The following is a 23,991-nucleotide window of genomic DNA, read 5'->3' as shown; positions in this document are numbered from 1 at the left end:
ACGTTGTGGTCAAGAATTTTGATTCAACAGTTGGAGCGCCTAGGAAATTAATAACCAAATATAAAGGCCCCTATGAAATCGCCAAAGTACTAGATAATGATAGGTATTGTATCAAAGATGTGGAAGGTTTTCAGTTGACACAAAAACCATACGATGGAATATGGGCGGCTCATAATATTAAACCATGGCTTCGAGAAAAGAATTCGGTATCAAATAATAAAAATACAGATAAGAAAAATGATAAAGGAAAACAAACCAGTAGATCCTAATTATCAGGATGGCCGAGCTGTAGTAGTAGTAGTAGTAGTAATTGTATATACATAAGTATAGTAGTAGCCCCATTGCAATATTAGAATGTAAGAACTAATTATAGGAGTCGCGAATGTAAACAGTATACACACACGTGCGGAATAAATAAAGAGTCAGTCGTCGCTGAACTGTCACAGAGCGCGCACTAAACGATGGTATAATCTGAAAGAAATTAGAGATCACGCGAGCCATTTGCTCAGCACGAGAAGGTATCCTAAATCAATTTTTCTAATAACTCTCTTGTTAGCCATGTATGGGGAGTTCATCCCTTGACATACGCAAATAATAGTATTACTTTGAAATAATAACTTAAATGATAGTAATGAGTTGGTAAACTTAATCAATTTTAAGGTAGTGATATATACATAGGAATTCAAATTAAGACAGGCTTCTCGTCTATTTGTTGTAGCCCTGGCGACCGAATTTATAACGTCCCACTAATTAGACAGCTCTGTTGGCCGACACAGTAAATATCCTTCTCTGCTTTTCTTAAAGGCTCACTGTCACTTAAATCATCAAACTATCGGAAGTGTTCGGCTCGAAGAAAAATACAGTATTTTTACTGGATAAAGGCATCTAACGGCTGAACGAAGTTCCTGGTTTACAGGAGACTTCTGCGAACTATCACTGGGGCACCATGGTACCTACGCAGCGAAAGCATCCATAGAGACCTCAACATAAACCTCGTCAACGAGGAAATCCAGATGAAAAAGAGTAAACATCAAGCAAAGCTCGCCGCACACGAAAATCCTCTCGCGAAGTCGCCCACGCGTGTATGTAGTCACAGCAGACTAAAGCGCAAAGATTCTCCAGCCCAGCAAAGAAATCCTAGGTCCGTCTCTATGTTTGTATGTATCACTGACTGAGCTCGCTGTATAATTTCAATGTTGGTTTTGGACGCGTTTCCCCATAATTCACAGCCGTATGTCCAAATGGGTTTCAGCACGGTATTGTAGAGAAGTACTTTGTATTCCAGACTAAGCGGAGAGTTGCAATTAATAAGCCAGTGGAGATTGCCTGCTTTAAGCTTCATATGAATCCTTTTAGATTCTATATGTCGCCGCCAGGTGAGGCGTCTGTCTAGGTGAACCCCGAGATATGTTACTACGTCTGATTGTGGGATGAGTGTATTGTTTAGGGTACATGGTGGGCAGGTTTGTCTATTCAGTGTGAATGTTACATGTCTGCTTTTGGTCTCGTTTATCAATACGCCAGTCCGCAAACCATCTTTCCACTGTTTTAAGATGGCAGTCAAGTTTTTCTGTTGCCTTTGATGGGCATTTGGATCGGCTGAGTATTGCGGTATCGTCAGCAAACGTAGAGGTTGTGAGCTGATAGTTTGTAGGCATGTCTGCTGTATATAAAGTGTAAAGAACGGGGCCCAGCACACTTCCTTGGGCAACTCCAGCATTGATGACGCGGTCGTGTGAAATCGAACTGTTACACCTGATTGAGAACACTCTTTTGAAGAGATAAGATTCGAACACTTTGTGGGTATTCTGCGGAAGCAGTTTTGTTATCTTGTACATTAGTCCTTCCAGCTAGACTCGGTCAAATGCTTGTGCGACATCTAAGAATATTGCTGAATATTCCCGGTGCTCAAAAGCAGTACGAATTTCGTTTGTGAGGCGATTGACCTGTTCGATCGTTCCATGATTTTTGCGAAAACCAAATTGATGGGATGGTATTGTGTTTCGCATTCTTAAGTAGGGGCCTAGGTGTTTTAAAAATGCGTTTTCAAACAGTTTCGAGAGACACGATAGGAGACTGATTGGTCTGTAGGATGAGGGTTGCGTTTTGTCTTTACCTGGTTTGGGAATCATCACTATGACCGCCTTTTTTCACCTTTGGGGATAGTATCCAAGTTTCGTAATAGCGTTTAAGAGATTGCATAAGGTCAGAACCGCACACGGTGGGAGTTCTATGATCATTTTTGGTGTCACCAAGTCGTGTCCAGGTGATTTTTTGGGCTCAAGATCTTCTATTATAGATGCTATCTCACGTTGACTAAATGTTATTGGATTTATTGGTGGCTGGATTTTAATTGCTAGAGGTAGGACAAATGAGCTGCTAGCAGTATTTGGTTGGAATACGCCTTGAAGGTGATCGGCGAATGCACTTGCTCTATCTTGTTCGCTGCGTATCCAGCTTCCTGAGGGGCATCGCAGTGGAACGACTGTTTCTGCTGGTGGCTGAATATTTTTGTGTGCTTTCCACAAAGGGTTCTTCTTGCTGGTTGGCGATAGTTGTTCGATATATGGATGCTGGGCGTTTGCTTCCTGAAGCTTAAGTGCCCTGGTTAGTCTACGTGTTGCTATTTTTAGCTGTTCCTTAGCCTTTGGGGATCTGTGATTCTGCCATTCTCTTCTTAGTCTTCGTTTTTCAAGTACTAGCTGTTCGATCTCGCGAGTTGTCTTGGTATGATTTGTCATTTTGTGTGTGTCTGGAGGGATAGAGGCCTTGGCTGCAGCAACAAGATTTTCCTCCATCGATTCGGTCAGGCGGTCAACATCCTCATCGGTAAACACTTTTTGAGTTGGTTTCGTGTAAGTACAAACAAATTTCGTGTACCTTGCCCAGTTGGTCCTGTTGCCTGTCAGCCTGTAGGTGTGCTCAGTTATATGTGGTCCATGCCTGAGAGCATGTAAAACTGGTGAGTGATCTGATGATAGTTCTGCAAGGGACTCAGCCGTAATATTATTTATAGGGATCTTTCTTATTATTGCGAAGTCATTGAGATCCGGGAGCTTATTTGGATCTGCTGGCCAGCATGTAGGCCTACCCGGAGTGACATAATCGAGCTTATTTCGTGGCGTAATGAGCGCGTTGTAAAGTTGTTTACCCTTTGGGTTTAAAAGGCGTGAACCCAAGTGCGTGTGCTTGGCATTGTAGTCACCAGCCGCTATAAATCGCTCACCGAGTGAGTTGAAAAATTCCAAGAATTGGTCCTCAGAAACTGCAAAACGAGGTGGGCAGTAGACTGCGGCCAAAGTGACGGGGCCGATGCTAGATTGCATTCTTATGGAAGTGGATTGCAGGTAGTCCGTTTCAGTTCTATTATGAAGGTGGTGTTTGATGCGACCTCTGATAAGTATGCCAGTGCCGCCATGGGCTTTTCCGTCCGGATGGTTAGTGGCGTAGAATAGGTATCCTGGAACATGGAAGTTGTGCTTGTCTGTTAGATGTGTCTCGGAGAGGAGCATGACGTCAATATTTTTTTCGGATAGGAACTGGGCAAGTTCGAGTTTAAGCCGTGAAACGTCATTCGCGTTCCACATAGATATTTGAAGTGGAGACATTATGTTTTCATTTTGATGACACGAGAAGCTGTATCAGCATATTTTGGTTTCGCATAAGCTCTTGCATTGTGGTTTGCATGAATGTCATAAATTCTTTTAGGGTTTGCTGGAGTGAGATCATCATCGTTTCAATGCCAGTTAGTTATTTCCTGTTCTTCCCGCGTAGTAGTTGACTTTTGTGTTATTGGATTCACGCTTTTAATTCCCGATCTTAAGGCAGTAGGGAAGGAAACGCTAGGATTGGTACGATGTGTAGGAAGGGGTGCCGTGTAAGAGGGGCCCGATTGTGGCGGAGTGTGACTGATGTGTGTGGCCTGAGCTCGTGTTGATTCTCCGTGTTTGTTAAGACGGTTCTTTTGTTCCTTATATACTACACAGCCACGCCAATTCGCTGGGTGACTTCCACCGCAGTTGCTGCACATTTTAACAGAGCTGTCTTCCTTGACAGTTGGCTGTGCTGTGGGCTTCACTACAGACTACGCAGATAGAGTTCAGTTTACAGTAAGCCTTAGTGTGGCCATATTCTTGGCAGTTAGTGCACTGCACTGGGCGGTTGCGCTTGTGGGCTCTTCTACTGTGATACGCCGATGCAATAGGAGCTGTAACTAGTAGATTGGGTGAACTTCATTTTTTTTTTAGTACCTGGCTCTCTGGCTCCAACTCGATTTTGAACATTGGTTGTGGTTCCTTATTTTTGTTAAGTATGTTCATGACCATTTTTGCATTAAAGTTCTTTTCCTTGAGCGCTTATACGATTTCAGTGGTCGAAACAGTTGCCTCAATCCCTTTGACAACAGCCTGTAGGCCCCTTGCGCTTTTTAGTTGGTATGTATAAAAGTGTTTTCCTGCATCGTCCGGAATTTGGTTAGGATACGATGGCTAGCCTCGGTGTGAGTTTGAACTTTTGTTTCATTAATGTTCCCTTTTCTTACGGGGATTATGTAGAACGAGTTTTCTCCTATTAATGTCGCTATTTTGTTCACTAAGGCACTTAAGTTTTTTTCGCGAATGGAGGAGGCTTAACCTTCTTAGGTTCCTCTTTGGATGGCTTTGCCGTTTGTACACTTTCATCAGTAGAATTTGCCAGAAGCTCAAATCTGTTGGTGTTTGCTGGCGTTTTATTAGTGACATCGTCATTGTTGATTTTTATTATTTTGAGGGCTGAGTTTTCTTTTAATTGTTATGTAGCGATCCATTCCAGTCTGTATGTTTTGGTTTTCTGCTAGCACAGCGGAACCGTTAAGTTGCGTGTATTCGAGCGATGGTGCATCGCACAGAGCGTCTCGTTCGCTTTTGATTTATTTATTTGTTTTATATTCATCACCATTCACTCAAATTAACCGATACGGAGGTCGATTAAAAACACGTCAACGAACGGCGACGAAATAATTATATTTCAAATGATTATATTTTATTTAATTAAGTTGCAGCGAAATGGCATATACATGTGTTACGAAAGCGAATGGCAAGAGTTACTTAATTGCAGAGCAAACAGCAAAATGCTAAGCCAAACACCAATTCATGGGTGGCAAGCTTTCGTCAACAAGGACCAATTCAGCCACAACTACACCATACACGGGGGTACGTGACTTTGATCGCTGCTTCAGTAAGGTTAAATATTTTTCCTTCCATCCACCAAAACATTTGCTGCATGTAGGCAATGCGCTGTCCATAATTCGTCGATAAACTGAAACTAAAATGGATATGTAATTTAAGCAACTCATTCCTAGCGTCAACAAAGCTAGTTGAATTGTCGGGCCAAATTTGTCGTGGCCTGCTCTGCGCAAGAATGTTAGATCCAAATGAAAACACAAACATATTTTCATATGCGCCTGATTGTGCGCCTCAGAGTTGTAAATAGGTCTGTACCAATAGCCCGAAATGGCGATGTATCTGTGCACAGTCGAGTGTGAGTTATAATGGCCATAGAAACTGGATGATCCCTTGGTACGAAGATCGGAAGATGGTCACCTAAATTCAGCCGTCCCTTTATCCAAAGAAGTATAACTTGGTCAATAAAGGGTGTCAGCAAGGCTACTGTGTTAGATGGCTGTACAATATTTTTAGTGTAATAAGTATTTATGAGCACTATCCGCTATTTTTTGGTGAATAATCTATAAAATGTAAAAAATATAGCTGGGCTGACATTCTGTAATACTGGAAGCTATTACGTTCGAGATCACATTGAAATATTTACTGACAAATCATCTGACTCAAAACTTGAATCGCCTATTTTAAAAGCAAGCGGAAAACTTTACCTTCCTAAGGTAAAGCTGATTTGATTTTTAAGGCAATTGCCGAAGTTTCAATGCCTCAGTTAATGTGTTGTCTTAAGGAAATTAATGCAAAGAGTGAGTCTTCTTGCTTGTTGAAATCAATTTGCTGGGGTCAGGGTTTTAAAGCTAATACGCATTACAGAAGACACACGTCGAATGGGTAAGATTTGTGGCGAGAAAGGTGGAACCACGCATATTAGAACTTCGATTACTTCCCACCGGGTTCCCTGGTGCATAGCTTACTATGGCAAAATACATAGACTTTACCATCCTATATCGCTGCTTCAAAAATCGGTGACATGGATTCCCACGTTAGTTACAGTTTTGAAGGCTGGGTCCACCAAAATCTCCTCTTTGCCTGACTCGCCAGATTCAGCTTTTGAAAAAGTACTTAGACTACGATGCATCCAGCGATTTGTTCCAATGAGCCATTCCATTTAGTGCGCGAGTATGAACGTGAAATATATTCACAGGTCACGAAGCATTTAAATGAAACCACTCTGCACCGCCCTTGTCTTGAGAATCTTAGTAATGGGTGCCTGAAAAGGGAAACGACTATTACCAAATATGTTTCGTAATAATGCTATAACAAAGCTAGAGCACAGTTTCCATCAGAAATTTAGAGTAAGCGAATGGATGCATAGAATAAAAATCTAGCCAATTAGCATAGCATTCAGCGAATTTCGGAGCTCAAGGGGCAGCAAATTGCTTACTTAAATACCTTTAAATTTCCTCGTCATCCAGTTCTTCGAGTTTGTTAAGAATTTTTCTAAATGTTTCTTAAGGAGAACGTTTTCAGAATTTGGCTACAGCAACTAAAACAAACCGAGAGAAGAGCGACTCGAAATTCGAAATAAGCGGCAGCTTTTGTTACTTGGCAATGTACTTGGCAATAAAATGTTAAGCTTGTATGATTTCCACTAGGTTTTGGTTTTGCACATATAACATTTTGAGCTAACAAGGTTTTTTATTTGCTATTTTAATTTTTTTTTTATACCCGTTACTCGTAGAGTAAAAGGGTATACTAGATTCGTTGAAAAGTATGTAACCGGCAGAAGGAAGCGTTTCCGACCATATAAAGTATATATATTCTTGATCAGGATCAATAGTGGAGTCGATCTGGCCATATCCGTCTGTCCGTCCGTATGAACACTGAGATCTCAGAAACTACAAAAGCTAGAAAGTTTAGATTAGGCATACAGACTCCACAGACATAGACGCAGCGCAAGTTTGTCGATTCATGTTGCCACGCCCACTCTAACGCCCACAAACCGCCCAAAACTGCCACGCCCACACTTTTAAAAATGTTTTGATAATTTTTCATTTTTGTATTAGTCTTGTAAATTTCTATTGATTTGCAAAAACACTTTTTGCCACGCCCACTCTAACGCCCACAAACAGCCAAAAACTGTCAGTGTTGAAGATTCTACTAGCTGAGTAACGGGTATCAGATAGTCGGGGAACTCGACTATAGTGTTCTCTCTTGTTTATTTTAATTTTAATTTTTCCATTTCATCCGCAACGGTTTTTTCTTTTTAAATTAGTTCACGGTATAAACCTAAAAAATTAATTTTTAATCTATATTTATCGTTTTTTCTTTATCTATTTATAGACAGATAGGAATGAATCCATCCATTAGTGTAAATAAATTAAATAATAATATATTGTATTTTTGCAGGAGGACGAAGAGGAATTTGTGGATGATGAAATTATAGAAAAATTACTTAACGCAATGGATGCTTGCTTGCTTATTTGTAACATTTATTCTACAGTAAGCGATCTTCAGTTTTTACAAGAAGATAACGTATCACACATAATAAAATTTACGCAATTTCAACTGCGTGAAACCATATTTCCTCTTCATGACCCGGTTTACACTGCAAAAAGTGTAAAGAGGACCAATCATCGTAAAAAAATAAAATCACAACAAAGCCAAAGTCGAAGTATGCAGCTATTCTACTCGAAAACTGTAGAGCTCTTAAAGGTTTTTGTAACACTTTTTGACAAATGTGTATTCGTCGATACTATAGTTTTACCATTGTCGACGCTGGCTATTGAACCATTTTTTGTTGACAACATAGAGACCTTACAATTTGTATGTTTGGAACTCGTTACCACAGTAAGTACACATTTTCAAAGTATTATCACAGAAGTCCTCCCTATATTTCTGACAATGACTCATTACACGTAAAATAAAAAAATTATTTTTGCTTGCCCTTATACTTATACAAGCGTAATATCGGGTGTCTAATAGTCGGTGAACTGGAAATAACTTGTTATTTGTGATCTTGTAGGGAAGCCATAACGCTTTCGCTTAGAGGTCAAATCGGGATGCAATCCTGTTCCTTATCAATTAATAGGATTGATGGCGTCGAACGCTTTTACGTTTTCCCTTACTAGGCGTAAAATTTTCTTGAATTAGATTTGCAATTTTGGGTTTTGTGAATAACGCATACCTTGCCGAAATAATTAACTGCGTTTACTCACTACTTACTATGTTTTCGGAATTGCGGATGAGGTGTACCAGTAATTGATTGCCCCCATGAAGCGTGGTGCGGTGCATACATTTTACAATGCTGATCTAGGAAACAGTTCATGCTCTGGACACAATCCAATTATATACCTCGGTGGATTATGTGACACACAAAATTTTGATAACGGCCAGGAACAGGCGCAACGGGTGACCTAAGGAAAAGTGGAAACATTGTTGAAAGCAAAGTTAGACGTTATCAGAGTACAACCACGAAGGACGATAAATCGAATAAGCAAGCATCGATATTACACCTTGAATCCCCAAGTCCAAGGGGAAAACAATCATAGGATTACAGCATTCACGGTGTATGTTCGGGTTACACTCAGCATTGGCCATAAACTGGAAATGTCAAAATATGCCTTTGTGTACCAGAATTACAGTTATGTGGACGCACTCTAGAAGAGCACATAGAAAATCTTAAAGAAGGTTTCGACGCTAAAAGAATGCAATCCTAAGGATAAACCTAGAAAATGTCAATTTTTCAGAAAAGAGCTGTTGTACTTGGGACACCGCCTTTTTTAAAACAGGGGATAGGTTCTGACCCAGCCATAGATTAGTTGGAACCGCCTTCGACGTTTCCACAGCTAAAGCAATACTTAATTTATTTATATACGCCAATGGATAGTGTAAAGATGCTGAAAATAAAGCAAGCGTCCACAATTGTTGGGTTGATATTTCAATTTATTTCTTTATATTATAATATTGTCTCTTACTAGACCAACGCTATTCCCAATGCGTTACTCTTATATATCTATGTTCATATGTAAACAGATAGATTGATCCCTATCTAGCTACTTATATAGTACATCACATTACATAGCCCCACAGAAAGTAGTCTAGCGGTGTTAAATCTCAAGATCTGGTTGGTTCAATACGTATAATTAGGTTTTCACCAAACATGTCTTTCAATACACCGATTGTGGCATGAGCTGTGTGACATGTTGCGCCGTCTTGTTGGAATCAGAGCTCCTGGACGTCATGGTTGTTCCCTTCAGGAAAAAAAAAAGTTAGTAATTAGTAACCGATCACCAATGACTGTAACCTTATGGCCATCATAATATTAAAAGAAATACTTCTAGTTATACCCGTTACTCGTAGACTAAAAGGGTATACTAGATTCGTTGAAAAGTATGTAACAGGCAGAAGGAAGGGTTTCCGACCATATAAAGTGTATATATTCTTGATCAGGACCAATAGCCGAGTCGATATGACCATGTGATCTCAGGAACTACAAAAGCTAGAAAGTCGAGATTAAGCATACAGACTCCAGAGAACAAGACGCAGCGCAAGTTTGTCGATTCATGTTGCCACGCCCACTCTAACGCCCACAAACCGCCCAAAACTGCCACGCCCACACTTTTGAAAAATGTTTTGATATTTTTTCATTTTTGTATTAGTCTTGTAAATTTCTATCAATTTGCCAAAAAAAAATTTCGCCACGCCCACTCTAACGCCCACAAATCTCCAAAATCTGTTGAAGACTCTCCTTCGCACTTCCACTAGCTGAGTAACGGGTATCAGATAGTCGGGGAACTCCACTATAGCGTTCTCTCTTGTTTTCATTTTCAGAAAATGGATCTGCCATGTATATCTGGTGGTAGCCGGACTTCAAATTTAACGTTGTAAAGTACTTGGCTTTTCTTAAGTTTGCCAGTATCATGGGGATGTTTGGCATTGGGTTTTTATCAGCGATGGTTTTTTCGTTAAGCTTCCTAAAGTTTATAACCATACTCTTATTTTTGTTCCCCAGCTCATCATGGCCTTTTTTGTCCACAATCCATGTTGGATTGTTGTACGGTGACCTTGAGGTTATAAATCTGCGATTTCTCGCATAACAATCTCAGATACACTCATGGGGTGCGGGTATAATTTGGAATATACCGGCATATCATCGCTTGTACGAATTGTGGCAAAAACAGAAGTGTTAAACGGCAGTTCCTCGTTAGAGGCTGAAAATGCCTTGGATCTGTTTGCGATCATGTTTCGGAATTGAACTTTCACAGGTTTCGGTACGGCGATGTCATTTACGTTAGTAAGATTTACATTGTCGCAATTATGATGCTGAAGCTCTTCAGAAACAGAACCATAATTTATTGTACCTTTCTCTGCGTCGAGTTATGCTCTCACCTGAGCTAAAAAGTCAAATCCTATAAAACCATCGAATGGCGTCAGCTCGTCTAAAAGAAAGAACGGAGATGTTATTCCGAAAATATTCATTGTGAACTCTGTTAGAACCATGAATGGAACTCACTGTTAAAGGGGAATCGACCGGCACCATATTTTTAAGCTCCTTTACGGGCTTGATATAGTTTTTTGGCGCCCCTGTGTCGATTAAAATTTTTAGTTTTCTCCCTTGCAGCTGGCGTTCAATGAACGGCAGTCGGGAGCGCTCCCTATAAAATTGATCCGATTATCTTCGTCAGACTCATCGTCTATCCCGGTCACGGCCGCTGCGGCCGCGCCCTCATATTTGCTGTCATTTTTATGGTCAGCCTGTTGCATAATGTTCTGCAACCTCTGACGCCTTTGACCGGTCATACGTGCGGAGCCAAATCCTTTATGGCCCCGAACACTTTCGGCCTTGGTATTTGTAGGCTGACCGCTTCCAAAGGAAGTCGGCTGCCTATGTTGAGTCATGGCAGAGCCTAATTCCATAAGCTCAGGCGAATGATTACGATAGCTCCCCGCGTTCTGGGCAGAACTATTTTGTCGGGGCGTATTCTGTATTTTGTAAAAATGGGGGTTCTTCCCTTAGCCATCTTTGGCCCTGCTATGTTTTCCCTGCGGCTCCCTTGAGCGGTTTCGGTTCTTTCGGTGCTTATAGGTGAGTGTCTTGTCCTCCAAAGCCTTTGCATATGTGGCAGCAAAGGTAGAGCGCTTTATGGTAGCCTCGGATTCCCTAGCTAAAGTCAAAGCTGAGGGCAAATCCTTTGGCTGCGCTGGCAAGACCATGGTCCTCAAGGGTTTCCTAAGGCCAGCAATAAATGCATGGAGAGCATCCTCTCTAACTTCATTATTAAACAGAATGGCACTGTCCGGTTCATGTGTCATAACGATCTTATTCGTTATTAACGTCAATCGCTGCCGCCAATGGGAAATAATACTCCTTATAAGTAACTTGGGGTATGCTGTAGAATTTACTCTTGGCAAAAGTATGCAATGGGAAATGCCGAATTGAACTTATCAAACTTACATGGTTTCTCTTCTTAACTACCCTGTTAAGATACTAGGTTCTTAATAATCGTCGGGCGCGAATAAGCTTATTCTTCCAGTCCGGATGTCTTCTGCGACTCCAGACGCTGGGAATGTCTTCTTCCTGAGTCTTGTGTTCGGCTGCTAAGCCAGAGAGTGATGACTTCTTACGGAGACTAGGATGGAGGGCGTGAGTTTGCCCACTTGGTCGATCGTTGGCCTTTTGGCTCAGCGAGAATGTTTAATATAAAGAAAATGGTATTTAACGGCTAAGTGCCGGAGTAACTGTTCTTTATAGGTAAAGTGCTAGCTTAATAACTGAATACAAAGAATCGAGAAAATATGAATTTACCCTAGCCCCAATGCATCACGCCATAAATCCATGGTCGGTAAGCCGACTCAGCATTTATGCAGCGCAGTTCGGTACCCCGGATACTGGGTGTCCGGTTGCCGCTGCTGACCGTTCCTAGCGCGGAGCGCTGAACTCAGTTGGGGCGTATCAGCATTGTTTGTATGAAGCTACTTAGTTGCTAGGGCATTATGAACGTAAGCTATGTGGCTGCCGACTCAAATATATTGAGCGCTCTATTAGTTGTTAACTTACATGAATTGCCAAGTCACTTCACAGCAGCTAAATCGGATGTTATCTTTAAAATGAATGTCAATGTAAAGTTTTATACCTCGAAAAAAACACCTTTACAATACACTTATATCCAACATAAAAAATAATTTACAAGTTCGTTTTTAAACTTAAGCCCCCAACTAAAGCGAATGCTCGAAGTAAGACCATTAGGTACGAGCAGACCCAGTGTGCGGAACTGGAATATTAATATTAATAAACCCCAAAAGGTGAGAAATATCCATGTAATGGAAGCGTATTCTACCCTAGAACAAATTACGCCGAGTACACAGACAGACGCGAGAATGGATCTCTAAACTGCATGGTATTTCGCTTAACAAACCCGAAGAAGAAGAAGACTCCCAGATCCAAAATCTCATCTAACAAGGACTAAGGTTTTTATTTATGGAGTAAGAAGAAGCAATCTTGACAAGCATTTGCTATATGTAACAACGCTGCATTTAGTAATATTTAAGATTATTTTGTGCACCATTTGCAAATTCGGCCTAAAAAAGATTGAAGCAAGAACCTGTCGCTGTTAATTGTCATATAGATTTTGAGATCATTTGCGTACAGCCGGTACTTGGAAAATTATCATTGATAAAAAGAATGAAAAGCAAAGAGCCCGGAGAACTACCTTGAGGAAGTCCAGAAGTATACGGGTCGGAAACAACTCCATTAATCTTGATATAATAACTCCTATTTACCATAAATGATGCAATCCAATTTAAAAAAGAAGAGTGAATACCAAGATTGAAAAGTTTGGCCCGCAAAGCTAACGACATACTCTGTCAAAAAGTTTAGCTAAATCTGTGTACCCCAATTTAACCTTAGAGAATTTAGCTAGGTTGGTAGTAGTTGATTGCCCAGGATTGGGACCGATATAACCACATATTAGGAAAAATAATTTTTTACAAACTATACATTCAAAAAGCTTAGCAATAGTGCTGATTTCTGCAATTGGCCAATCGGCAAGATCTTAGCAAATTATTATGTGGAAATAAAAAGGGTATTTTTAGATGATGATGAGGAAAACAGCATCCTAAGAGAAAGATAAACTCTCGACATAAAGTTTTTAAAGAAAAGGGAGGAGACTCCATCAATGTCTGGCTTAGATATCGGGTATCGCATCAGAAATGTCGTCATCAGTAATATCTAACGATCCAACATTGAAGAATATTCACAGAATCTTGCCAAAATATCTTGGTAATTCACAGGCAAAAGCCGACTCAAGTTAGTAGGAAGGAAATGGGTTGCAGATGCCAACATCAGCGTTAACTGAAATGTTCCCATATGGCAAAGCTTAAGGTATTGACGAAGAGTTCTTTTTATACCCGTTACTCGTAGAGTAAAAGCAAAGACATTAGAATAACAAGATGCGTAACGCCATACGATTTTTTTGCACACGATTTTTTCGTGTTCGAAAGCCAGAGAGCGGAGATCTTTAGAGTCAGCTCTCTTGTCGCATACAGCGACAGCTAACCATTGTATTGGTGCACACGTATGCACAAGCATTGTAAAAATGACAAAATATGCCCTTCATTTTAGAAGTTCTTATTCTTTTGCATTGCCTTAACATAACAATTATTCAAATTCAACATAGAAATAATAATAGCACAATGCATACATAATAATGCATAATAATTTTCAAATATGACTATATTAGAATAATCGTCATTAGAGTATTCAGCGTGCGACGTGTGAAAAATATAAGACGTCGATGATTCTTCGGTGCCTATGTCCGCACTTCGTGCTTCAAGAAATCAATTTTGCAATAAACAGTTTCCGTATTTTTATTTATTTCATAAATAACATTTTTATTTATGAATTATTTTTATGAAATATTTATTTTTTAAATCGAATTTTCGAAATGCTTTGTTTTAAATTACTGTAGTTATAATAATTTACTTTGTATACGTATTAATTATTTACTATACATAGTTATTTAGTTGAATTTTCAGTATTTAAAATGCAAATAAGAGTCAGTTAAATTATTTTGTTATATTTATACCCGTTACTCGTAGAGTAAAAGGGTATACTAGGTTCGTTGAAAAGTATGTAACAGGAAGAAGGAAGCGTTTCCGACCATATAAAGTATATATATTCTTGATCAGGATCAATAGCCGAGTCGATATGGCCATGTCCGTCTGTCCGTCCGTCTGTCCGTCCGTATGAACGCTGTGATGTCAGGAACTACAAAAGCTAGACAGTTGAGATTAAGCATACAGACTCCAGAGATATAGAAGCAGCGCAAGTTTGTCGATTCATGTTGCCACGCCCACTGTAACGCCCACAAACCGCCCAAAACTGCCACGCCCACACTTTTGAAAAATGTTTTGAAATTTTTTCAGTTTTGTTTTGGTCTTGTAAATTTCTATCGATTTGCAAAAAAACTTTTTGCCACGCCCACTCTAACGCCTACAAACCGCCCAAGGATGCCACGCCCACAATTTTGAAAAATGTATTGATATTTTTTCATTTTTGTATTAGTCTTGTAAATTTCTATCAATTTGCCAAAAAAAATTTCGCCACGCCCACTCTAACGCCCACAAACCGCCAAAAACTGTGTTTAAGACTCTCCTCCCTTCCACTAGCTGAGTAACGGGTATTAGATAGTCGGGAAACTCGACTATAGCGTTCTCTCTTGTTTATTTTGATATCTTTAAAAAACCGCGCAATTATGGGTGTTAAGAAAAGCTCTACAAGTAACGGGTATAAAAACTTCTTTCAAACTATAAGAGTTACGAATCGAAATTGACCAAAACATTAATCAAATTTGTTTCTTAGATCAAAATCGATTTCGGCCTTAAAGTCGTCTTCTAGCACAAGCACGTACACATACACACGATCTTCTTTATTGTTTTTACTGCAAGCGATTTCCACACCAATCCAGAAAATTATAAAACGTGTTCTAATGACAAAAGCTGCGTTAACTGCAAAGACGCCAAGTTACCCGACAGCAACCACTCTTCAATTTACAGAGGATGTCCGATCTTTGTCAAGATCCAGTGTAGTTAAGACCAACCTAACAATTAACTATAATAAGAAAGACAATCCCACTAACCACGATTCAACACATAAATCTGATTCAAGCCCATCCACATCCAAAGATACGGCAATTATAGCTGCTCGAAAACTTATCACGTACAATGATATTACACCCAAAAACCTATATAATCGTGCGAAGACCCTACTTAAGGCGAAAGAAAAAAACAGTTAAACACTTTAAAAAAGAATTTACCTTCTGATGCACTTACAAGCTATGACAAGACGAACGGATGTCAATTTTTTAGACGTTGACATGTCACCCGACAACTCAGATGTTGACACTTAATTATCTACCGTAGTTCACGCAGTACGCTCCCCTTTCCCCGCCGAGCGCTACTCCCGGTGCCGGCAAAACAATAGATTTGCGCTAGGCGTGGGGACTGGCGCTTAGCGGGGGAGGGTACAGCGGTACTCACTGTTGTCGATGTCGGAGAGTGTTGGCCTCCAGACATCTGCATATCATCTTAGCTCCCTTTCTAATAGCATTTCTCTAATTCCCTACCAATCTTATGTCTCTAAAAATTCTACAATGGAACATAAATGGCTATGTCAATAACTACAGTGAACTGCAATCATTAATAAAAGAACACCACCCACATATATTAACTCTGCAAGAGACTTATCTTAGATTCAACTCAATCTACCCGATTCCCAAAAACTATCTTTTTCTCACGCTCAACTCATCACCTTCTTATGGTGGTGTTGGAATACTTATTCACAAGACAATCCAGTTCAAAGAAATTTCTCTCCCCACTGATTTCGATGCAATCTGCATTGAGATATGCTCCCAAAAAAAAGTTAATATAATCTCCACTTCATGTTTACTATCAACAATCTGCAAGCAGTACTGCTCCCTTCAAACAACAAGCCAACGCTAGTTACGGGGGACTTCATCTCGTGGCATAGAAGCTGGGGTTCCCCCACAAACAACAAAAAAGGAATCATCCTGGAAAAATTCATTATGCAGTCAAACTATATCATTCTTAATGACAAGAGCCCCACACACTTGAGCACACACAACACTCTTACACACAGACCTCACTCTCTGCTCATCAGAGCTGGCAATACATGCAGAGTGGGAAATAGAAACCAACTTTTTCGGAAGCGATCACCTTCCAATCATCACGTATTTATTTCATTCCACCCAAAACAACTCAATGATAAAAAGACCCCCATTTAATACAGACAAAGCTGACTGGAAATTGTTTGAATCGCTGTCCAACTCACTTAATCTGACAACCCCCAATAGCCCGTATATCAATCACGAAGCAGCCATTATCAATAATATTATTTTAAAAAGTGCACACCAAAGCATACCCAAATTTTCTTCAAAAGCACAAAGGTCAGTACCTTGGTGGAACAAAGAGCTCCAAACCCTACGCATTGCCAAAAATACTGCATGGCATGCTCTTAAAAGAAATATTACCACCATAAACATTATCAACTACAGGAAAAAATCAGCGATCTTCAGGCGCTCCCTTAGAATCTCAAAAAGAGACGCAATTAACAAGTTTACTGATTAGATTAATCCTAAGTCGTCCATACAAAAGATTTGGAGTAATATCCGCAGATTTTGCGGGCTAAATGCTACCAAGGGAATTCACTGTCTAAATCACCCACACAATCCTAACCAATTCATCACCCATCAACAAAACATAGCTGACTTTGTTGGGTCACGCAGCCGCCAAAACTGTGCAGTAGACTAATCTCATACTCTTTAATATTGTAAGCCGAAGTAGTCAGTGGTCGCAGTTGCGATGCCCATAGTGCAAACCGCTGTTTTCGCACGCATTTATCTGTGCGGCGCTCATTCCTTGTTCTCTTTGTTATCTACCTACGTTAAGCTTGGGCGCTGCATTTCGGCTGTCTGTCCCGCCAATTGTCGTTTTTCGGCAAAGACTCAACTTGTGCATTTGAAATCGCTCTTTGTCAGCCCTAGCTGCCGTAAACAATTCGCAAAATAAACAGCATCGGAAAATAAACAAACTTTCTTCGGCTACTTATTATTCGCAGCAGCTATTGAAAAAGCTCAATAGCTAAACATTGGTGACCTCGACGTGATAGTGTTAATTTGCATGCATTAATTAATGCACTTATCCCGTTTATAAATAAATATAAATACATTAAATCGCAATCGGTTGGACAAGTGAGTGGTGATTTCGGTGATAGTGGCTGTTTTTAAGCGAGCTAGCATTACATATATACATTGCTACATATATCGTTACGTGCATTGACTCCGCTTGCATTTTCGGCATTTATTTTGTGCTCATCTTCCCGCTGAACCGAATTGAAAGCGATTTGTTGCTATGCCCGCTGAAAGTGACAAAAACAGGGTGACCGTTTTAAAGCGCAAAGACAATGCTCTGTTCAGCAGGTTGCAGAGGCTACAAACGTCGCTGTCTAATGAGACGCTAAGCGGATACGACGAAGCTGCAAAGTGCCTTCAATGTTCTGCATACAGAACTTGAGGAATTGGATTTCGACGAAATTGGCAGTGAAATGAGCGAGAGTTTCGATGAATTCATCGTTGAATTCAAGGCTAGTGTGCGCGCGGAAATAGACAAACGCAATGTGCATTTCGCGCCGCACTCAACGCTTGCGGAAGGTGTTGTGCCCCACCAGTGTAGTGGTCCTCAAACGCAGCCGCGGCCGAGGCCGATGCCGTTGCCGCCTGTGCAGCTGCCAACCTTTGGCGGAGGCTACGCAAACTGGGCGGATTTTTACTCCGTGTTCACGAGCATAATCGACAGCCATCCGGACCTCTCCAACATTGAGAAATTTCAACATCTGCGGTCATGTTTGAGGGATTCAGCGCTGGAAACTATCCGATCATTGGAGATCTCAAACAGCAATTACGAAGCGGCTTTAGAGTTGCTTCAAAAAAGGTTTGATAATCGGCGTCTCGTTTTTCAGGCGCACATCAGCGAGATTCTGGGTTTAAAGGTAGTACGGATTGGTTCGGGAATTGTCGGACAAGTCTAACGCTCACATTCGTGCGTTGAAGGGTTTGGGCACCACTGAGCAAATCGCTGGCTGCATCATAGTGCAAGTGCTGCTGCAAAAGCTGGATGCGGCGAGCCAAGCTAAGTGGGAGGAGCGCTTGGAGGATCCGGTCTTTGTCAACCTTATTCCGTCGTGGGAATCGATGGCTGCATTCCTGGAGCAGCGATGTAGGACTTTGGAGGCCGTGGATTGCGCCATGGCTTCCTATGCGCCAGGCGTTCAGGTGGGCAGAAATCGTTCGACGCTAGTTGCTACCACCCAAAATTCTCTTGGTTGCATGCTTTGCCATAGTGCAGAGCATGCCATATATTATTGCCCGCAATTTAGAGACTTAGCGCCAGTATATCGTCTGCGCGAGGCAAAGAGGCTAGCACTTTGCCTAAATTGCCTAAAGGCAGGTCATCAGCTACGGCAATGCAGCTCGAGCCGCTGCCGCACCTGTGGAATCAGGCATCATACGCTGCTTCATCTAGATGGTCCGCCTTCCTCGCAGCCACATGTTCCGGTGTCTTCAAGCTCCCATACTGAGCCTTCTGCCCCGCTTTCGACTTCTTCTACTCTAATTGCCCAGGATCTCGGTAGTGACCTTGTGCTGCTAGCCACTGCAACCGTTCAAGTGCAGAATCGGTCGGGACTGTTTGTTCCCTGCAGGGCCTTGTTAGATTCTGGCTCTCAACTGCACTTGGTTTGCAAATCAACTGCAACTTAAGAGGTCGAGGTCGTCCGGCTCCGTCACTGGAATCGGGGATTCCAATTTCGCGACTGATGGATTCTCGGTAGGAATTGCGATGCGGTCTGTCACTTCGGATTTCTCAACGAGCATAACAGCAGTTATCGCTCCCAATATCACGGATCGCCAGCCAAGTTTTAATGTGGACATTGGGAACTGGAAGATTCCAGAAAACCTGCAGCTCGCCTACCCGGAATTTCATAAAGCTCAGCGTGTTGACCTGTTAATAGGAGCTAGCCTGTTTTATGAGCTGCTGTGCGTAGGTCAGATAAAGTTGTTGCCAGGACTGCCACTGCTTCAAAAAACTCGTCTGGGCTGGGTTGTGTCTAGAGGCTGCGCGCGCCCTTGCGGTAGCGCCTTAATAGCTTCACGCGTTCCTTCTTCAGCCAGCAAGGAAAACAGCATTGATGTTGAACTTAATTCACTTTTGCAGCGCTTTTGGGAGGTAGAAAATTGTCCCGGCCCAATAGTTCAAGCCACTAAGGAGGAGCTGGATTGTGAGGCCCACTTTGTTAAAAATTACACCCGACTGCCAGCTGGCGATTACTCGGTACGGTTGCCGCTAAAACTCCATTTGGACTCTTTAGGAGATTCCTATCCTCAGGCTTTGCGGAGATTCCTGTCGCTGGAAAGGAAGCTTACAAAGCACCCTGGCTTAAGGGTTAAATATGCGGCGTTCATGAAGGAATATCGTGATCTGGGACATATGTCGCCTGTGCCTGCCTCCGAGGTCAGCTCGTGCCGATATTTTTTACCACATCACTGCGTCATGAAGGAGGATAGCACTACCACAAAGCTTCGCGTTGTCTTTGACGGATCAGCTGCCACTTCCACTGGTTACTCGCTTAACGATGTGTTAATGGCCGGCCCGGTCATCCAGCCCAAGCTATTTCACATCGAAAATCGATTTCGCTCACACCCAGTTGCCGTTACAGGAGACATATGTAAAATGTACCGATGTGTAAGGGTCTCGCAAGAAGATAGCTATTTGCAGTGCATTGTATGGAGGGACTCCCCGATCGATGACCTTCAAGTATACAAACTCGACACAGTTACCTACGGTACCAAACCAGCCTCCTTGTCCGTAAGGGCTATGCAGCAGTTGTCAATCGATGAGCAGGCATCGTTTCCAATTGGATCAGAAATCCTTCGGCGCGATTTTTACGTGGATGATCTTATCTCCGGCTCAGGCACGGTAAAGGATGCTATCAGCATAATGCAGCAGACGGCTGGCATTCTTGCGAAGGGCAAGCTCAAGCTAAGGAAATGGTGCTCTAACATTCCGCTTGTGCTGGAGGGTGTGCCCGCCGAGGACAAGGAGTCATTCATGAAGTTTGAAGATGGTAGCGATTTCACCAAAACTTTAAGTCTCGCTTGGGATCCCGCCTCCGACCAGCTATTGTTTTCGTTCTCTGCCTTTCAGTCGCCATTGAGACCCTGCAGGCGCTCTGTTTTGTCTGCGATTGCTTAATTTTACGATCCTCTCGGCCTGGTCGGTCCGGTAATCACAAGGTGTAAAATCTTTTTGCAGCAGCTCTGCAAGGAAAAGCTGTCCTGGGATGAAAGCCTCCCGGAAACTCATAACACGAAATGGCTTGATATATGTCGCAGTTTTGAAATAATAAGTCATGTTAGTTTCCCTCGGTTCGTGTTTAGCGCAGAGTCTGGTCTTGAGGTGCATGGTTTTTGTGATGCAAGCATTGATGCCTATGGAGCCTGCGTTTATGTGGTTTCTAAAGGGAATCAAAGTTTTAGCCATTTGCTTTGCTCGAAGTCGCGCATAGCTCCGTTGAAGACCATAACAGTACCAAAGCTGGAGCTTTGTGGTGCGGATCTTCTGGCTAAAATCATGAGGGAAATAGTTGGCTTGAAAGTATTTAAAGGACGCTACTATTGTTGGTGCGACTCGACGGTGGCACTTTCCTGGATCCGAGATGAGCCCGCCAGGTTCAACATATTTGTGGCAAATAGGCTTGCTGTCATTCAGGAGCTGACCGATGTCACGGCTTGGCGTTATGTTCCGACAGCTTTAAATCCGGCTGACATCTTATCCAGAGGATCCCTGCCGTCTGAGCTTAGCGAATCGTCACTCTGGTCGCATGGACTCGCCTATCTTACGGAGCCTGAAAGAGATTGGCCAACAGCTGTTTGTCCTGCCAAACCGGTGCTTGAGCTTCGTCGAAGTGTGTTCATCGTAAAGTCGCCGTACGTGGATGTAATTGCTAGCTCCAAATTTGCAAATTCTTACCCCTCACTGCAACGAGTGTTTGCATACATTTACAAATTTTGTAATGGAATTCGTCATCCTGGGCTCACCGTCGCACACATTCAAGAGGGTACTCAGATGATGCTGCGGTTGGTGCAGCGCGCGAGTTATGTCGTGGGCGAGGATCTGTTTGGTTTTGTATTTAAGCCAAGGAGGATTTTGTAGTAATTAAAGCGACTCGTTTGAAGTTCGGTGACAGAATGATTTTATTTTCAGAATAAATTTTCCTCTAAGCCTAGCGTACAATTCTTTTGGTCTGCGAAACCCCTTGCGTCAGCACTTTTTATCCGGATGCCCCTTCCAGTGCTTCGGTTGGATTCTTGGGAATCCTGACTCTGCTGATCCAGTGTGGGTTGATGACTTTGCTGCGGAGTGTGTCCGGGTTGAGTGTCTCATATGTAGGTCGCTGCCCGTGGGGGTTTCGGGGGAGGTGAAGGCATGCTTGTGCCGTCACCGATAACTCTTCCCCCCTCAAGACGGAACGAGGGCCACAACGAAGGTATAGCTGGAGTTCCGGTGGTTGGCAGGGAAGTAGTTGCATAGATAATCTTGTCTTTCCTCCAGATCCATGCGGCGATTGCTAGTACGATAGAGCTTGCGATCAATATATATATCGTTGTCAAGTGGTCCGCCGCTTTGCTCTGCATGGTGTTGATAGCCCACTTGGTTTTGAGTGTACTGAGGTGCAGTTGTTGAAGGTTGATGGGTTCTATGGCTGGCATGGTTTTAACGTCGTTGGTCTTTGTTATATCCATCTGCCATCTATCGGTCATTGTGACGGTGGCGTCGGCATATTTCGTACCGTTGATGGTGATGGAGCAACTGTCGTGATTTATAATAAACGACCCGCTCAAACTTTTGCTCGGTATACAATCGGAGGTCATATTAACGTCTCTTGCGTTGAGGATAACCAGGAGTCCTTCTATGGGGCTGTAGATCCGTGTCTGGGTTATGGTTTCCACCACGGTACATGTCGCTGTCTTGTTGGCTAGCAGGTTATGGATGCATTCTGGGTTGTCGGGGTCGGTGGGGGTTTCGCAAACTGATAAATCATTAACTCTAATACAATTTGTGTTTAGTGTTTTAAGTTCTATTCTATCCTCTAAAATAAATTTTGGTAGGTTTACAATTTCCGTCCCGTTGAACGGTATGGTTACAATTTGGTACAGTGTGTAATTATTTGGAGACAAAATTGGTATTTTAATTTCAAAAACAATTGTTTTCTTTTCTGTGCTAGTTTCGAGTGATAGTAGGTTGTAAACTTCGTAGTCTGCCTTTATCTTAACGTTTTGATCTGTTAATGACATTTTGATTTTTTGTATCTCAGCATTATCTAAGATGTATTTGGGGACAATATTGAGTTTTGCGAATAATAGGCTTTCTGCTATACCTGCCAAATGTGTGTAGAGAAGATCTAAGTTAATATTGATTCTAGTCAAAAATATATTCAATTCTGCATCTTGGAGTCCTGTATCTATTTCCTTAGATATCCTATTCTGATTAAAATTGATGAAATTATTTATGATCTCCTGCTCTTTGTTTATGTGGTCTGTGATTTCCATGAACCTTATTAATGTTTCGTTCTGAAATTGCGCTGTATTTTCCGCGTTCCTCCCCAATTGTTTTAATTCGGAATTAATTTTTTCTTCGTCAGTGGCATCCATATTGCCGCTGATCGTTTTGATTATTGTCCCTAGTCCGTTAATGAGCCCTCTCCTAGGTCTGCTATTACTTTCGCTAGGTAGAAGTGAAGTTAATTTCTGTTCTATCTGATTAAGTTTCCTAAGTAATAGTGTTCTTATTTCGACGATGTTCGGCAGGTCCGGCAGGTTCGTAATTAATTCGTGTAATTTGTCTGTAGTAGCTTCGTATTCTTCCAGGTGGATCAGGTGTTTGATTGTCATAAATGATGTTATTGTCCGGGCCGTTCCCATGTTGAGCTTAATGAGGGTTTGCTCCTCACCTAGTCTATTTATTTCTAGTCGCTGGCTATTGACTAACGTCAGCCTGTAAAGAGGAGAATTCCGAGGTGGTCAGTTTTTAATTTTATGGGTTTGTAGGTAACGAGATTTTCCTAATTTTCTGTTTATGTATTTTCTGCTTTTTAATTGTTCGCACGGTGACCCCATTATCTCGAGAAATTTTATGTTTGCTAAACCTGGGAGTAATTTTGTTCCTTCTGTTTTCCTTACGGAAGACCGAGCTTCCGACAGGCAGAGTAAGGGGGTCTTCCCTAGTTTCATTTAGTTTGTTTATCCGTTTGCTGGCTGTTTCTTCTAGGTGTGTTTTGACGACTGGATAGAGCTTACTCTGATACTCATGAAGCCTGCTTAAGAAGTCATGTTCGTTGTTGAACTTGACTGTTTTTTCGAACACATGGGTGCGGCCACTAAAGAGTTCGAACGGTGTTAGGTTCGTGCTCGAGTGTATAGCGTTATTGTATGTTATTATTGCCTCCGACATAATTTCCTCGTGATCTAGATCTAGGTTCATTTCCCTCCTCTTCGTGAGGATGATTCGATAGATTTCTGTTAAGGTCGAATGGAGCCTTTCAACTATCGAGTTACTACTAGACTGCTGGAAGGAAGTCACATGCACTTCAATGTCATACTGTCCCAGGAAGTCGGTAAAAACGGTACCCGCAAATTCGGCTCCTTGGTCAAAGATTACCTTTTTAGGTATGCCGAATTGGCAAAAGAAATTTTTGAATGCCTTA

At 41.8% G+C, this 23,991-nt stretch overlaps 1 protein-coding gene across 4 annotated transcripts in view; it reads left to right on the top strand.

Moving 5' to 3' along the window:
- The window catches only part of LOC120457834 (nipped-B protein), a 140,766-nt gene that overhangs the window by 37,076 nt on the left and 79,699 nt on the right, over window positions 1-23,991 (top strand). For all 4 annotated transcript variants that reach the window (XM_039645334.2, XM_039645333.2, XM_039645335.1 and 1 more), the window contains one exon: window positions 7,563-8,003. In XM_039645334.2, coding sequence (XP_039501268.1) covers window positions 7,563-8,003 — 441 coding nt within the window. The remainder of the gene's footprint in view (window positions 1-7,562; window positions 8,004-23,991) is intronic.

The sequence above is a fragment of the Drosophila santomea genome, unplaced genomic scaffold, assembly GCF_016746245.2.
Source record: "Drosophila santomea strain STO CAGO 1482 unplaced genomic scaffold, Prin_Dsan_1.1 Segkk83_quiver_pilon_scaf, whole genome shotgun sequence".
Taxonomy (NCBI): Eukaryota; Metazoa; Arthropoda; class Insecta; order Diptera; family Drosophilidae; genus Drosophila; species Drosophila santomea.
The sequence above is the reverse complement of the archived record's forward strand: the minus strand, read 5'-3'. Positions and strand labels throughout refer to the sequence as shown.